The sequence below is a fragment of the Dipodomys merriami genome, unplaced genomic scaffold (assembly GCF_024711535.1).
Source record: "Dipodomys merriami isolate MVZ:Mamm:240054 unplaced genomic scaffold, mDipMer1.0.p SCAF_11, whole genome shotgun sequence".
In the NCBI taxonomy this organism is placed as follows: domain Eukaryota; kingdom Metazoa; phylum Chordata; class Mammalia; order Rodentia; family Heteromyidae; genus Dipodomys; species Dipodomys merriami.
The window spans coordinates 17,603,712-17,622,166 of record NW_027202382.1 but is presented as its reverse complement, the minus strand read 5'-3'; the positions used below and the strand labels follow the sequence as shown (position 1 = coordinate 17,622,166).

The following is an 18,455-nucleotide window of genomic DNA, read 5'->3' as shown; positions in this document are numbered from 1 at the left end:
GATGTGTAAAACTTGGTTCAGGAGAAGGCGTTACAGGCACAAGGAATAGAATGGACAAGTTTTGAGAAAAGCCAAGTCTTGTGTGACAATATCAGTAGTCCTGGATGAACATATGTAAGGTTCAGGGCCCAAATAAAGGCCTCTGTGGGTGGAGCTGAGTAGGAAGAAGAGGGGAGGTGGGAAAGGCCTAGTCATGGGTCTAAGTTCGCTGGGCAATGAGGAACCACTCAAGATGCAGGGTGAGGGCATGCTTGTTTGCCTGGCTGCTCCTATGGCAATGCTGATAGGCCAAAGACTCCAGGCCACATGCTTTGGGGGTTACTTGCTTTGGGGTATACCATTAACCCAGGACAGAGTTAAGGCATGGAACTCAGAGAACCCAGAGAAGGACCCTGTATCACAAGGAAGACATTAGTGGCACGGGCAATGAAATTTCATCTTAGGACCATAAAACCTAGAAATGACAAGGTAGTCAGTTTTTACATTGATAAACATTTTTATTCTAATATTATAGTAATAATTCAAGTGCAATTTTCTTTGAAAAGTCAACTCTGTTAAAACAAAACTTGCTAAATATCTCTCATCAAACATAAGCATATTCTTTCCAATCTCCCACAACAGTCAGAGCCATGTAGCAGAAATAAGATTTTTTTTTAAAGCCTACTACATTTTATTATTGCTAAAAAAAATCTGAATTAGTTGTCAAGGTCTCAGACGCAGTGATTAATTAACTTTTGAAAGCTCTACCAGATACTGTGACATAAAATCATGAATCCAGGTGTCAGTGTCTGGCAGCGACGTGTCTACTAGATAGACCACTACCTTCCGGTCCCAAGGGTTAGTGCTTTCAATAACTGTCTGTACCAGTGCCACCAGAGCTTTCTTCTCCACATGATTTCGAAACACCATCGAAGCCTCCTCAGACCACTGGCTGCACTTCACTCCTAGGAGAAAAACAGAAAAGGTGAGGGTTCAAAACACACCATCCTTTAATCCTCTTTTTTTTGGCCAGGCCTAGGGCTTGGACTCAGGGCCTAGGCATTGTCCCCGAGCTTCTTTTTGCTTAAGGCTAGTGTTCTTATCACTTGAGCCATACCATCACTTTGGCTTTTTCTGAGTAGTTTATTGTAGGTAAGAGTCTCATAGGCTTTCCTGCCAGGGCTGGCTTCAAGTCATGATCCTCAGATCTCAGCCTACTGTGTAGCAAGGATTATAATCATAAGCCACCAGTCCCAGCTTTGATCTATTTTAAGGGGAAACTGTCTAGTCTATTTCACAGCAGTTGCAGCATCACATGTTAGACCTGCACAGTTTTTTGTTTTTTTTCTCTAAATAAAGTCACTTCTGCAAGTCTTTACCTATCAATGTAACTTTCTTTTGAGATCTGGTGATATATTATAAAATGAGGTAATCAACTACTCTTGCTCCCCATACACAAACTATATGTAGTCTTAACCTAACAACTGAGATATAGATAGGAGCACAGAACATCAGTCTCTATCATACTAGTAACATTCCTCTTCAACTATTTTTCCCAGTGGACCAATTTTTTTAAGGATTGCTGTTTTTTAAGGATTAGTTTTGTTTACAATATAATTTAAAAACATATTCTAAACATCATGGGAAAGGTTTAAGTGGGACTTGGCTACTATTAGCCAGCTTTTCCTCTATCACGGCTGTGACTTGAGGCAATTCAACTGCTCTCTTGGGCCTCACTCTGCCTAGTGGAAAAGAAACTGGACCAGATGAATCTGAAGCTCTGGCATCTGTTAACCTCTGTAACTTCAGAACTTGAGAGATCAAGTCAGAGAATCCTGTTACAATCTTAAACATGGCCCTATTTTTAAGCAGGCAAGGATTTGCTCAAGGTCCCTGGGGAATCCTTAAAATATTCTGATTCACACAATCTGAGCATCCTGTGGATTCCTACACTTAAGTTCTACACAGTTCCTTAAATCTAGGGATATTCTCACAATTCACAGGCTGTGGTTGGAAGTAAATCAAGTCTACCACAGTGATGCCTCCAATAGCCACACAACAGGTGACTTCCACGAAACTCCAATTCTATGTCATCCTCTCTAGCAGATGCCTGAGGTGGAGTGAGAGATACTCTCTACCCTAAACACTCTTCCACAGTTCTCCCTTCCAGGAGTCTGATGCCCAGAGAGACTCTTAACAAGCAAATCAGTGGAGGAAAGCAGGCTGGCAGAGGTGAGCCTAGAGGAGGAACTCAGGTTGCAGATGGGCCCAACAGCAACACTACATCTCTAGATGTAAGTATGAAAAGATATTCATGTGTTTGTGCTGCAGGTTTTAGCCTAGAAGGTGATTTCATACTCATTCTTCTCTGATCTACCTATTGAGAGCTCTGGAACATAGCAGAAATAATGATGTGGGTAGGTCAACAAGTTAAGGGCTCTGAATCCAGGCTGAATAACTTCCAAACTATATTTAGTGCAGAAAGGGAAGTGCTGGAAAGGCAGAGTGCAGGGGGTGGAAGGTTATGGGGTCTACGCAGGAAAAGTACTCAGCTTGTGTGCAAGTATTGCATTAGTAGTACTTAAGCCTTCCAGCAGGGGGAGAAATCAATGAAATAAAATAGCTGTTGGAACATTGCTCTGCCCTGTCCACCAGGAATTCAGAAGTTTTCATTCCATCCTAACAAGTAAAAAGGTGAACAAAACTCCAAAATGAGGTCACAGAGCAATCTGCCACCCATGAAAAGGACACAAAGACAGGGGGATGTCATAAATCACAACTTAGCAGAGCAGAAACCAAGCTTAGAGACCTGAGTCAGTACCAGACGAGGAAAATCAAACTGTGACAAAGTGCTGTGGGGTCATATGAACAAGTTGAAAAGTAAAGAGCTCTAGCAAGAGCAATCTCCTGGTCCTAATGTTGAGGATCAGAGAAGAATTCCCTTTGGGTCTGAACTGCACCAGAGCCTTTTTGTTCTTAAGCTCCCTCTCTTAGGAGAAAGGGTTTAATGAAGCCTGACCTGCAGGGGTTTCATCACCATCTATTCTGTCAGGGGGAGAGAAATGCCACACCACCCACATTCTCCTTAGCAACACAGGGTAAAACTCAGTCCAGAGTTGCAGGTCCACAGAAGATTAAACCTTGATCATGAACTATAGGTAAACTACTCCCCACCCAACTCACTTGCACTACATATACTAACAGACTGTTTAAAGGAGTTCCTTTCACACAGTACATCATGACCACCTTTCAGCAAATTACAAGTGACATTAAAGGCAAAAAACAGTTTGATGCTGGGCACCTGTGGCTCGTCCCTGTAATGCTACCTACTTAGGAGGCTGAGATCTGAGGATCGGGGTTTAAAGCTGGTGGGGCAGGGAAGTGCCATCAGACTCTTATCTTTAGTTAACCACTCCAAAACTCAAAGTGGCTCTGCAGCTCAAGTGGCCTTGAGCACAAAGTGGCTCAGGGACAGCCCCCAGGCCCTGAGTTCAAGCCCCACAACCTACCAAAAAAACAACAACCACAACAAACCACCCAATTTGAAGAGACTGAAAAACTGTCAATATTTGGCAGGAATGTTGGCCAGAAATTTAAAACAATATGATTAGTATGTTAGGGCTTTAAAGGATGAAGTAGACAACATGTAAGGGCAGATGCAAGAGGGGCTGGGGTACAGCACACATTTAACATGTATGAGGCCCTGGTTTTGAGCATTAACATCAAAAGGCACAATGTCTCACACCAGTAATTCCAGCTACTCAGGAAGATTGTAGTTCGATGTCAGTGCAGGCAAAACATTCATGAGACCCATGAACAAAAAAGATTAGGTGTGGTGGTATTTGCCTGTCAGTTTAGCTACAGTAGGAGATAAAAGGATTGTAGTTAAAGACACCTGGGCAGAAACTTAAGATCATATCTCAAATATAACTAAAGCAAAAGGGTTGGGGGTTTGGCTCAACTGGTAGAGCACCTGCCTAGCAATTTTTTTTTCTGCCTAGCAATTTTAAGACCTTGAGTTAAAACTCTAGTACTGCAGCTGAAAAAGAATGGATAACATAAGCAGAAAATTTAAGGAAGAATAAAAAAGGAATTCTGGAGGTTAAAAATACCATAGCAGCCAAAAATATCTGATAGGGTTATTAACAGACTGGATTCCACTAAAGAAGCCCTGATCTTGAGGATATAACAACAGAAACTTCCAAAACTGAAAGACAAAGAGAAAAACAACTAGAAACAAAAACAAACAAAAACAGAATAGAATATCCAAAGAGAAAGAACAGAAGCAATATCTGAAACAACTGCAAATTTCTTCAGATTAGTGTCATATGCAAAAACCAAAGATCCAGAAAGCTCAGAGAATACCAAGCAGGATAAATATCCCCAAGTAATCTAGATATTAGAAACATTAGAAAATCAAAGATAAAAATCTTGCAAGAAACCAGAGTATGTGGGAGAGGGGCCTATCTGAAAAGGAACACAGATGAAAATTATTTCTATCTTCTCCTTAGAAAACTTATAAGGCAAGAAGAGAGTATTGAGAGAAAAACATAATCTACCAACTAGAATTCTGTGTCCTATAAAATTACTCAAAAGGAAAGGGGAGCTGGGCACTGGTGGCTCACATCTATAATCCTAGCTACTCAGGAGGCTGAGATCTAAGGTTTGTGGTTTGAAGCTAGCCTGGGCAGAAAAGTTTGTGAGACTCTACTTAACCAAATTATCCACCAGAAAGCTAGAAATAAACTGTGGCTCAAGTGGTAGAGTGCTAGCTTTGAACTAAAAAGCTCAGGGATAGCACTCAGGCCCTAGTTTAAGCCCCAGTACTGGGGGAAGTGAAAAAAAGTGAAGTAGAGAGATTAGGGATGAAGCTCAGTGTCAGAGCACTTGCTCTGGCATGCATGTGGATCTAAGATCCTTCCAGTTTATGTGTACTTACACACACACACACACACACACACACACACACACACACACACACACACACACACACACACACACACACACACACACACACACACACACACACACACACACACACACACACACACACTCAAAGAGAAGAAAAGAAAGAAGGAAGGAAGGAAAACAAAACAAAGACTCGGATAAACTAAAGTTGTAGGAGTCTGTTGTCAGTAGATGGGAGAAATATTAATATAAGTTTTTCAGAGGAAAGGAAAATGAAATCAGTATGTATGTAAAGGAAAACATAATGAATAAAGTTTGGTAAATTTTTATTACTTATTCTAACATGAAATCAGTATGTATGTAAAGGAAAACATAATGAATAAAGTTTGGTAAATTTTTATTACTTATTCTAACAGTCTAAAAGATTGTTCAAAATAATAATAGCAATGAAGTCTGATTATATATGCTAGCATATGAAAATAAAATAAATGGAATAAAGCAAGGGGCAGGCAGAAGGAATTACTTTATTATGGGATTTTTTTTGTTATGATGATGTATTTGCACTATCCATGAAGGAATGTAACAGTATTTAAGATGGACTTGTGGGTAGAGAGGATTAGTCTGACTACATGTGCATGTGTGAAATACCAAAACAAAACCCTTTGTATAACTAATGAAAAAATGGCAGGAAAGCAACACAGACTCTGTTTGGGGAGCAGGTACCAGAAGACTCTACTGCAAGGGAAGTTATCAGGAATGCAGAGAAGCATTACATATGGTACAGGGGTAAGTTCTCACATGCACAAGCCTAACATCAGCATGCCACAACAGCAGAGGCAGAAAAAGAAATTCAAGGAGAAACATGAACCCCCTTATTGTAGTTAGAGACTTTAGCTTTTCTATCAGAAAGGGACGGATCCAGCAGGCAGAAAACTAGCAGGGACACACTGAACTGAACAGCACTGTATGCGTCAACTGGATATAAGCGACATCTGGACTACTTCATCTGACAACAGCAGAATATATTCTTCATGGACTATTTTCCAGGTTAGACTACATTCTTCAGCATAAAACACAATAAATTTCAAAGAGATAGAAATCATAAAATGTCTTTTCATATCAAAATGGAGCTAAATTTGAAATTAATCACAGGAAGATGGCTAGAAAATCAAGCACTTGGAGAATGAACAACACAGTTCTAAATGGCATACAGCTCATTGAGCTAATTGAAAATAAAAATAGGGCATATGAAAACCTGAGAGATGAAGCATCAGCAGCATCTAGAGGGAAACTCACAGCACTGAATGCATATATTATTACAAGAAAGACAAAGTGGGTGGCAGGGTCTACTATATACTAAGCACCAGTAACCACCAACATGAGGCTAGCTAATGACAGGGTAGGGCCAGATACTCAATTCCTCCCAGAGAATTTTCTCTGGGTATCCGGATAATCATATTTGATAAAAGGTGCTGTTACAAAAATTGAAACATTAAAAGTGAAAATGAGAAAAGGTAATCATTAATTTGTAGAAACTATCTAAAGGTTCAAGTTCAAAGTAGAATGACTAGTGGACACAAGTTGTTGCTATTGTTGATAATTGATTCAATGGAATGGCTTGCATCCATTAAAAATAATTACCAGAGGCAGAAGGTGAGGGCATGGCTTAGCAGAATGCATGCTTAGCACGTGCACAAAGCCCTGAGTTCAATCCCAAGTACAGTGGGAAGAAGGAATAACAATTAACAAAAACATGAACCATTTCCCCCCCCAACAAAATAGTGGGGGGAAACGCTAAATGAAAAGCAGAATGCAATATTGTACCTGTACTGGGATATCATTGCAGTTTTAGAAATTTACTCAGGCATGCAAACAAGGGACAGAAAGGTATAGGAAAAATAAGCACTGTGAATAATGGGAAGGCATGGAGAGTAAGAGATCCTTATGATGATTTCTATTTTGGTTGGGATATTGCTAGCATGAAAAATAAAATCCTAGTGGGCCAATGGTTTTGCGCTTGTTAAGTAGCAAGGACAAAAGAACAATATAAGCTATACTGCAGCTCAAATGATTTTCAATTTCACACAAATTACCTGCAAGCTGGGCAGTTACTGCTTGGAAGGGCAATTTTCGGAACACGTCCACTAGGGGCTGTACCTTCCTTATGTTGACTAGCTCGTGCTTGCCATAGTCCAACTCGTACACAGACACCATTCCATTGGTCAGGATTCCTTTTAAAAGCACCCTGTGCCACCTAGATGTGCATTGAGTTAAATAGAGAAAACATACAAAGTAAATACTTAAGGATAAATAAACCTTTTCTGATAAATACAAAGAGTGGCTATCAAAACATAAAACTATTGTTGTAGAAGTTCTTAGAAACATTTGCTACTAGTTCTTGCCCCTTACCCCTCCCCCACAAAAAGGCCACTACTCTCTACTGGTCACTGGCTCATCTAATAGAACCTGCTCATTCAAGAGACGTTTGAGCCTCAAGGAGCAATGAAGGATACCAGTATATAAACTACCAGCCATCCTTAAGCAGAACATGACACACCATGGGGGCCTAATCACACCTGGATCCCTTTAGTCTTGGGAGGATAGTCATATCCTTAGTACTTAGGATACTGAATATCAGCAAGCACTCAGTCTTTATTGAAAAATTGAAGAGATACAAGCAAGATCAGCTGCAGCTAAAGAGCCTAAGAGCAAAGAAGACGGGAAGAGGTCATGGGGGGGGGGAGGCGGCAAATACTCTAGTATTGCTAGAAGAGAGAATGTGAGCAGGAATAGAAGAGAAAGTTAGATTGGGGTGGCAGGCTGGTGATCAGAAAAGTTTTGAATGAAATACTGACCATTTAAATTAGTCCAAATGAAAACATTAAGACCCGCCCCCCCACACACACACAAATCAACCTAGTCCCTAAAATAAAGAACCTAGAAGGTGTAGGAGGGAAATGGGTGAAATGAAGAACCTGGTTTTAGATCTGGAGTTCAAGGGACCAGAAAGAAATTCCTATGAAAAATTATACCTATACTATATATATTATATATGCTATGTTTATAGCATATGTTATACGCTATAATATAGTATATAATTTACATATAATATATACCATACTTTAATTCTGGGTCTACATATTGTTAACATGAGAAAAAGTTTGAGACTTTAAGGTTAATATATGAAGAGCCACTTTAAAGTCTTACAGTGTCACTAGCATGATCAGAAAGGATTATATTAAGCAAATGAAGATTGGTCATTTACAACTCAAAGCCAAAAGAGCAAAGTTCTGAATGGCATAGCCCAGATGGCACTTCAGGTGGCAGGCCCAGACACTCTCTGCAACAGGTTTACCAGCTACAACCCTAGTGGAACACACTGCCAGGCCAGAACTGACTAGCAAACACTTAGCAAAGACTAGGTAGAGGAAATCGATGTGACTGTTCGGGATGAACTATAGTGAGAAACCTACAAAAAGAGGCCACCTTTAAACTTTATATGTGATGGGCTGGGGGCAGGAGTTGCTGCCAGAGAATCCAGAAACGTTCAGATAGGCCCAAAGTACAAGGAGTTATAGATGAGTCCCAGAGAAGACAGAGAAAGGGGTCATAAGTGCCTAAGCTCTGGGGGACCACTGTCCTGCAATGGCTCCCTGGGCTCCTTATTTCTCTTCTCTGAGCCCCAGTTAACTCATGTGTGGTATTTATTTTTAACTCACTTGCATAAATACTATGTGAGGGATGCTTAGAACATTGCGTGGCATTACAAGACACTTAGCAAAAGGTAGCCTTCATCTGGAAGATAAGCTGAACTTTAGATCAAATTGGGGAGAACTTTTCACATGCAGAAATGCCAAACTTATATACAATGCTTGTTTGTCTATGTGAAAAAAAGGCATCAAAAATTTGGAGGGCCAGATACAGTGGCTTACACATTGATAAACACTCTTTAATACTAAAAGCAAAAAGTAGAGATCCTCTAGCTCAACACATAAAGTGAGACATGAGGCTGTATGTCTGTGGTCCCAAGTACTTGGGAGGAGTAAGTAGGAGGATTATGGTCTGAAGATGAGACCCTATCTGAAAAATAACTTTAAAAAAAGGGTCCAGGGGTGTGGCCTAAGTGGTAGTAAGTATAAGGTGCTGAGTTCAAACCCTAGTACTGACAAAACAAATTGGTGTGCATTAACAGCACTGTCTTTTAATTGCACAGGGAAATAATGATGGTCTAACTTTTTATTCCATAAATAAGAGGTACAGTGCAATAAAGAGAAAGCCTCAGAAAATCAATGTGTTGTATTCCTATGTAGCATTTGTTTTTTCAAAACTAGCTTTTTTGATTTGATTGCCAATTCCAGGGCAAAGCATCACTGGAGTGTTAAAAACACTTATTATAAGGATCAGGAACAGAGATTCTGATTCAGGAGGCCTGGGATAAAGAAAGAAAATCTCTATTAGAGGCTGGGAAGGTGGCTCAGTGGTAGAGCGCTTGCCTTGCATGCATGAGGCCCTGGGTTCGATTCCTCAGCACCACATAAGCAAAAAGAAAAAAGCTGGAAGTGGTGCTGTGGCTCAAGTGGTAGAGCACTAGCCTTGAGCTGAAGAGCTGAGGGGTAGCGCCCAGGCCCAGAGTTCAGGCCCCAGGACCAGACCCCAGAAAAAAAAAAAAAAAAAAAAAAGAAAATCTCTATTAGTAATTGATTTCCAAGTGTTACTGAGATAGATTTGGAAAACACTTTTTTAAAAAGCATTTGAAATTCCTAAGTCCTGACTTAACAGCACAGTTAGGAACACAGTTCAGTAAACAGTAAAAATTTTAAAGCTGGGCACTAGTGGCTTATACTTAGTTTATGCCCGTAATCCTACTCAGGAGGCTGATCTGATGATCAGCCTGGGCAAGAAAGCCTGTGAAATTGTTATCTCCAATTAACTTCCAAAAAGCCAGAAGTGGAGCAGATCCAAAAAGTTCAGGGGCAGTGCCCAGGCCCTGAGTTCAAGACCCAGAACTGGCACAAAAAAGTAAACACTTTATATTGATTTAACTTATGAAGTTTACAGAATATTAGCTATGTTCTTATTTGTAAAACCTCTTTTGATTATGTGGGAACAAATTAGTTGGTTAAAAAAAAAGTAGTCCTGGGGTAGGGCTGTTCAGACCTATAAGAGGTAGGTGGAGAGTCAAGGACCCTACTTCAAAGGCTCCAGTCTTGGGTTCTTTTTCCTCCAAGTAGGCTCTCTCCACGACTAATCACAATTAATGATGATAATGAATGTATTAGGTTTGCATTATAATTAATTACCCTACAAAGAGCTCTGATTTACAAAAATTTACACGTTATGCAAAATGATTGTAAATAACATGTCATAATGACATAATAAAATCATTTTAAAAGATGAAAATCTTGTGACATGTGGACTGTATGCTTTTGAAAATGAGTTATTGTGCTTTTCCTATTTCAGAATTAAAAATTAGAATTTTTTTCTCCCAAGAAAGTGAGTTTATTTTACATATGCCTGTTTGCTGTCTAAAGAATGAAAGCAGCTGGGCACCGGTGGCTCACGCCTGTAATCCTAGCTACTCAGGAGGCTGAGAACTGAGGATAGCAGTTCAAAGCCAGCCTAAGCAGAAAAGTCCTTGAGACTCTTATCTCCAATTAACCTCCAGAAAACTGGCAGTAGCACTGTGACTCAAGTAGTACAGCACTGGCCTTGAGCTGAAGAGCTAAGGGACAGTGTCCAGGCCCAGAGTTGAAGCCCATGACCGACCAAAAAAAAAAAAAAAAAAAAAAAATGAAAGCAATCATGTAAAAGAGAAAAGGCAGTCTGCCTAAAACTGAGTTTTGGGATCTGTATAATCTGTATATATATATTTCTTTTTTTTTTTTCTTTTTCTTTTTTTTGGTCGGTCATGGGGCTTGAACTCTGGGCCTGAGCGCTGTCCCTCAGCTCTTCAGCTCAAGGCGAGCGCTCTACCACTTGAGCTACAGTGCCACTTCCGGTTTTCTGGTGGTTTATTGGAGATAAGAGTCTCACGGTCTCTCCTGCCCGGGCTGGCTTTGAACCACGATCCTCAGTGTATATATATATTTCTATGGGGAGAAAACACAGATCTTTAAGCCTAACATTCACAAAACTTGCTAGTTTTCACTAACACTCTGGCATGGGGATAAAACAGTGGCTGTGTCATCCTCCCAGAGCTCTAAGGCAGGAGTACAGATCAGAGAGTAGATTTACAGGGCATACCCATTGGGGAAGAAGGCATGAATACAAATGTGCCACTGAAAGAAAGCAGACACAAATGCTAAACAAATGTAAGAAGTAAGATTCTTGAAGCCCAACGCTGAAGAGCAACAAGGTAATGGACTATCACTCCCACACTGCTGCTCTAATAAACTGGGGCACAACTGCTAGCAAGCAATGGCAACTTATGTTGGGCATCTTGTCCTCTTTCCACAGGTAATTCCTCTCCTAAGGAGGAATCTATCCATTGATAAATGATTAGGAATGTAAAATAAGCTTGTTTATACTAATAATCTATTAGTATTTCTAAGAGGGAAAGACCTGAGAGAAAAAAATTCTATACAACAAAAGAGAATAATATGATTTCTCCATATGACAGATTATATGACATAATAATGATGTTAGCTTCTTTTTTTTTTTTTTGTGGGTCATGGGGTTTGAACTTTGGGCCTGGACTCTGTCCCTTAGCTCTTCAGCTCAAGGCTAGTGCTCTAGTGCTTGAGTCACAGCGCCACTGCCTAGATTCTTTTCCATGTAACAGAATATGGAAAAATGTTCATAGCATACTGTTAGGGTTGAAAAGCAAGTTCAACTTCACATATGATAATAATATACCAACTATTATAAATATGCATACAAACAAATGAGACATACACAGTTTAACAAGCACTAACTGTGGGTAACTGACTTTAGCTTCTTTACTTTTCAATTTTCTACAATGTACATTAAAAATAAGTTAATAAAAACAATTATTTTCTGAATATAGAGTATTTTTCTACTAGAAAAATGGGTAAAACATTTAAACCTTCATTTTAGGTATAAAATTTGGTTTGAGCAGGAATACTTGACTTGTAGATAAGTGCCATCACTTTACATATTTAAAAAGCTGTTGACTCCACAATAACCATTTCCATTCCAGGTTCAGAGGAGCCCCCTCTAAAACAAGATCAGAGCCCTTGCATGTTTCTGGCTCTGTCCCAGGACTTACTTATTTTCCACTTTGGCAGCATATACTTGGTCTTTCTCCACTGCTACATGGCGCTCTTCAGACATGCTGTAATACAGAATCATTTCTTCCATAAGAACTTCCAACTTATGAATCTCTTGCCAAGGCTGGATGACAAAGTGGCCCGGGTGACAGGCCACGGGCACATACACATCCATGTGTTCCCCAGGCTTTGACAAGTGGACAGGAGGTGGCAGTTCCTCCGCGGAGAAAGGGTTGGTGTGGTCTATCACAGACTTTTTGATGATTTCTGGGAAGCTCTTTCTGAAATTCTCTCCAGTGCTGCCTGATAGGGGTGTGCCACCCATCAGTGGGGTGCCACCCAACACTGGTATATTGACTGACACAGGCGTGTTACCCAACACAGGAGTGTTGTTAGAAATAGGTGTATTGCTGGACACAGGTATATTGCCCAACAGGGACGTGCTGCCATTTCTGCCGCCAGGAGAGCTGACTGGACTAGACACAGCACTCAGAAACACATCTTTCTGATGCTTCCACAGGTCTGCATTTGTAATCTGGCGATTAATACTGCGATGTGGGTCAGGGAAGTTCTTCGGAGTAAATAAATACACGTAGGCAATCCCCTTGGTTTCATTCACTTCGGTGACCTTTGGAAAACAAAAAGGAAATCCATTGGATTCTGAGAAGCAATCATTAACTTTAACTATTAAGATCCAATGTTTTACCAAAAACATGCTAAAAATTTTTTTTTTTTTTTGCTTATGTGGTGCTGAGGAATTGAACCCAGGGCCTCATGCATTGCAAGGTAAGCACTCTACCACTGAGCCACCTTCCCAGCCCCCTAAAATTTCTTTTAATTAAGCAAAGATGATTTATCTACCACAGCCTAGCAATAAATTGACTCAAGTCAAAACAGCCTACAGTGAAATAGCCATCTTATGGAAATAAAAACTCTGAGGAACCTTGGAACTTGCTAGAGGTCATCACCACTGACAGAAGTGGGTCTATATAACATGATGGAATCTTTACATTAATGAAAATCTAAAACACTCCAAGTGGGAGGATAGTTATGATGAGTGGCTATGTGCTCACCAGCCAGTTTCAGCAATAAAAATGACTGCAAAGATGGCAACAAGTTCAACAAGCCTCCTGTTTCAGGCTGCAGAGCCCTCAGAAAAGGGGACTAACATTTGGAGATGTCACCTTGGCTGGTCCTAGAATACACACATCCTCAACCTTTACCCTTCCCCAGTCATAACTACAGAGAGAAAAAAAGGGACAAGAAAGCTCTAGTGAGGGCTGGGAAGGTGGCTCAGTGGTACAGCGCTTGCCTTGCATGCCTGAGGCCCTGGGTTCGATTCCTCAGCACCACATAAGCAAAAAGAAAAAAGCCGGAAGTGGCACTGTGGCTCAAGTGGTAGAGCACTAGCCTTGAGCTGAGGAGCTGAGGGACAGTGCCCAGGCCCAGAGTTCAAGCCCCACGACCGGACCAAAAAAAAAAAAAGAAAGCTCTAGTGAATAAGACAAATGACAGTTTTGTACCTTTGTCCAGAAGACTACTTAACTGCCAACCTCTGCTCTATCTCTGTAGGGGAGTATCAAACCCCAGTACTGCAATCCCACTACCATGTATCCCAAAGACTAAGTATCTGCTAATGACTCTCATCCGCTTCTCTGGTTTGTCTTAAGAAAAATCAAAGTGGCTACATCTAACTGGTATCAAGGACACAGAAGAGAGAAGACACTATCAAGGCAGTGTACAGCAATTTCCTTAATTTTTAAATTTTATTTAAATTTATTCTTTGAAGCATTGAGATACTGGCTATTCATTTATTTTGATATGTATATATATATATCTTAAAAAGTAACCACTGAAAAGCATTTTTATTGACTATCTAACACCCTTTTAAAGGGTTTAAAACTAATTCAGAAGGGCTGGGAAGGTAGCTCGGTGGTAGGGCGCTTGCCTTGCATGCATGAGGCCCTGGGTTTGATTCTTTAGCACCACATAAGCAAAAAAGAAAAAAGCTGGAAGTGGCGCTGTGGCTCAAGTGGTAGAGCGCTAGCCTTGAGCTGAAGAGCTGAGGGACAGCGCCCAGGCCCTAGAGTTCAGGCCCCACGACCGGACTCAAAAACTAATTGAGAAAAGAAAACAAAAACTAATTGAGAAGATAGAGGAGAGCTTTTTAAATAAGATACAAACCATGAAATAACTATATATGGAATCATCTCTTTAATAAAAAATGTGTTTATTGTGAAAAACATCCATGTATTATAGTGGGATAAAATGCTTTCACAAAAAATCCATGAGTTTCCCATTCCCCAGCTCCAGTTTCTCTTCAAGACATACCAGAGCCAGCACAATAACTCACCTTAATGCTACAGTCTGAGCAGTTCAAAACAGAATCTCTTAGCCAAAGCACAGCATCCGGAGTCCACATGCCAATTGATTTTGGAAGATCAGCTAAGCAGCACTTTATAGCCTGAGAGCAAACACAATAGGAAAACAAATGAATGAATACTGTCCATTTTCCTACAAGGTAGATGTTCTCAACATAAACAGAAAACAACAGCAGATAAGAGCCATCAAAGCTCTTTGTTTAGGGGGGTGTTTTTGTGTCAACACAATGGATACTTCTCTTTTGAGCCAAGGTTTTTACTAGACACCAATCACTCCACAATACTTCCGTGTGGCAGAAGCTGTGCTATCATTTTACAAATAGTGAGACAACTCAACTGACTAGTTGTGGGAGACCACAGAGCAGAAAAGACAAGGCTGGGTAAGTATCTACAATTCTCTGTATGCCTGAGCTTTGAGTGTAAGTGAAAACCAGTAAACAACTACACTTGGACAAGTTTCCAATTCTCTTATGGACTGTAACTTTGATCATTAGTAACATCAAACCAAGAGAGCTTCTCACAACACAATCACAATCCAAAATACTTCAGACAAATCTCAAGCTTATAACATGTAGAACCTGAGGTGGTATTGCAATTATTTCTTGCAAAAACCGAGGTGGAATTTCTCTGAGCTCTGAGACTTTCACTGATGTTGCGTTGCCAGAGTCCAGGAAATGAACATCAAGAGCCCTGCTGCTGTGGACATTTGTGATCTGAAATGAGATACGTGTTGGCAATTTATTAGAATATACAAAAAACTAAAATGCTTCCATACAATTTACATTTTACCCAATGCCTAATTGAACGTAAGAGCAACAAAGACCATCAGTGTTAATACAACTGATTTCAACATCAAGTGTTTAATTTCCCTTAATTGCTTTAATTTGGTAAACTAATAATAATTAGTAAAATATAAGAACAGTAATATTTACTATGCCTCTAATTTCAGGATATAATCTGTTATAAAATGACTTGATATATTATTAAATAATGCTGATTATAAGATGGAGTCTATCCTCTAAAAAAATTAAAATCTGAGGGAAAAACTATAAGCAAATAAAGAACAGGGATGATTCAGCGATGGAATTTTATTAGCACTGAGTAAATTTAGAAGTTATAACATTTTAAATCCTAGTAATGTTATTATATTTGTGCTCATTAAAAAACATCTAAAACTCAGCAATTCATAGAGTAGTAAACCTACATCCAAACTAACAGTTCAAAGATTGGAAAACTAATGCCAGTTACTGGTGACTTATGACTAAAATCCTAGCTACTGGGGAGGCTGAGATCTGAGGATTTTGGTTTGAAGCCAGTCTAGATAGGAAAGTCTGTGAGACTCTTATTGCCAATTAACCACCACAAGTCCAGAAGTGGAACTGTGGCTCAAGGAGAAAAGCACTCCAGATCTCAGTCTCTTGATGATATGCAGTCATATTGATAATAGTAATTACTCCTCATGTTTTTTCTTTTTTAGGAGGTTGTAGGGCTTGAACTCAGGGCTTGGGTGTTCTCCCTGAGTTCTTTTGCTTAAGGCTAGCACTCTACCACTTTGAACCACAGCTCCACTTCTGGTTTTCTAGTGGTTAACTGGAGATAAAAAGTTTCACAGACTTCCTGCCTGGGCTAGCTTTGAACCAAAATCCTCAGGTCTCAGCCTCCTGAATGCTAGGATTACAGGCATAAGCCACCAGCACCAGGCATGACTTTTAATTAAAGGGAAAATCAATTTTACCTTTACAGGATTGACTCTTATGAAAATTATTCATACTTACCTCCCAAAATATATAACAAAAATATAACACCACCAACACATAATTTGCAAACAATTTAAATATAGTTTAAAGCTCCCTTGGAAGTAGAGGTCCTTGCATCTTCGTTCTGAACCTCTGTATTCAAGAAATAAAGTCAGAATGCTGGGTGCCAGTAGCTCATGCCTGTAATCCTACCTGCTCCAGAGGTTGAGATCTAAGGATCACAGTTCAAAGCCAGCCTGGGCAAGAAAGTCCATGAGACTCTTATCTCCAATTAACCACCAGAAAATCAGCAGTGGCACTGTGGCTCAAGTGGTAGACTGTTTTCCTTGAGCTAAAGAGCTGAGGAACAGAGCCCAGGCCAAGAGTTCAAGCCCCAAGACCGACAAAAAAAAAAGAAAAAAAAAAGTGGAGCTAGCCCTCAATGGAAGAGAGAATCAGGCACTATAAAGCTACAAGGCACTATAAAGCTACACCTATGCATTCTCTGTACTCTGAAACTCTACACACACACACACACACACACACACACACACACACACACACACATACACACACACACACACACACACACACACACACGGAGATATACATACCAATGTTGTTTATAACAAAAAGTTTAAAAATCTGAATGTCTAGATGAGGAGAATGTAGATAATGTTGACATATTCATTTTGCTATGTCACACAAAAGCAACAGGGGCAAATCCTGAAAAACATTCTAAGAAAAAATACATGCTAGAAGTGGTAGAGCGCTTGCCTTGCATGCATGAGGCCCTGGGTTCGATTCCTCAGCACCACATAAGCAAAAAGAAAAAAAACCCGGAAGTGGCGCTGTGGCTCAAGTGGTAGAGCGCTAGCCTTGAGCTGAAGAGCTGAGGGACAGCGTGCAGGCCCAGAGTTCAGGCCCCACGACCGGACCCCCCCCCCCCCAAAAAAAAAATACATGCTAGAAGAATCAATGTGGTTTATTATTTACACAAACTTTAAAATATTTATTCATTTAGTCGTGTGTGTATGTGTGTGTGTGTGTGTGTGTGTGTGTGTGCGTGTGTGTGTGTGTGTGTGTCTCATGAGGCTTGGTCTCAGGGCCTGGGGTCACTCATTTTTTGCTCAAGAGCTCTAATACTTCAGCCATAGCTTACTTCCAACTTATTTTTATTATATATTCTAAGTACAATTTGTTTCTATAGGTTTACTACCAACATATAAAAAATACATAGTAAAAATGAATATATCTATCTATATCTATATAGAGAGAGATGTGTATATACATGTGTACACACACACACACACACACACACACACACACACACACACACACACACACACACACACACACACACACACACACACACACACACACCATAGTTTAAAGAAAAGAAAGAGGAAAGCCTGGTGCTGGTGGCTCACACCTATAATACTAACTACTCAGGAGGCTGAGATTTGAGGACTGCAGTTCAAAGCCAGCCTGGGAAGGAAAGTCCCTAAGACTCTTATCTCCATTTAACCAGCAGAAAACTGAAAGTGGTGCTTTGGCTCAAAGTGGTAGAGTGCTTGCCTTGAGCAAAAGAGCTCAGGGACAGCACCCAGGGCCTAAGTTCAAGCTCCATGATTGACCAAAAAAGAAAAAAAAAAGAAAAAAAAGAAAAAAGAGAATCTTCCTGGGAAGGGACAATTAAGAAAACGGGAACCCAATCATAATAACCATTTTTTTTCTTTTATCAACTGGCAATGAGTGTGGGCATGCTTATTCTATGTTTAAAACAACTTGTTTGTATATTTAAAATATTTCCTAATAAAAATCTCAAAGAATAAGCAACTTATTTTACCTCTACTCGTAACCATTTTCCTTTGCAGTGGAAGAGGCAGATTTTCCCACAGAAGGGCAGTGAGATGAAGTACTCAGAGGTCATGTGCTATAAGACAGAAATATGAAATTCTGTATTTACTCTTAGCAAAGAGTTGTGGCTACACCATTCAAGACAGATGGCCGAGGCACAGGCACATTGCTTTCCCCCATGAAGACAGATTTCCCATGAGCCCTACCTTCCAAGTGGGCCCAACAGATGCAGCAAATGTACAAGAGTACTTGAACATCTATGATCTGCCTTGTTATTATTATGTTTGTTGCACTTAATGGTTTACTTCCCCCTTTAAGCACAAGGCTCAGAAATCTGGACCATTAAAATATCTACAAATAGG

At 40.1% G+C, this 18,455-nt stretch overlaps 1 protein-coding gene across 3 annotated transcripts in view; it reads right to left on the bottom strand.

Annotated features, from left to right (window-relative positions):
- Positions 1–476: 476 nt before the first annotated feature.
- The window catches only part of Tdrd7 (tudor domain containing 7), a 62,263-nt gene continuing 44,284 nt past the window's right edge, over positions 477–18,455 (bottom strand). For all 3 annotated transcript variants that reach the window (XM_070010212.1, XM_070010221.1, XM_070010231.1), the window contains 6 exons: positions 18,083–18,169; positions 15,076–15,210; positions 14,470–14,580; positions 12,116–12,744; positions 6,981–7,141; positions 477–944 (listed from right to left, as the gene is read on the bottom strand). In XM_070010212.1, the coding sequence (XP_069866313.1) occupies positions 724–944; positions 6,981–7,141; positions 12,116–12,744; positions 14,470–14,580; positions 15,076–15,210; positions 18,083–18,169 (1,344 nt within the window). In that variant the 3' untranslated portion in view covers positions 477–723. The remainder of the gene's footprint in view (positions 945–6,980; positions 7,142–12,115; positions 12,745–14,469; positions 14,581–15,075; positions 15,211–18,082; positions 18,170–18,455) is intronic.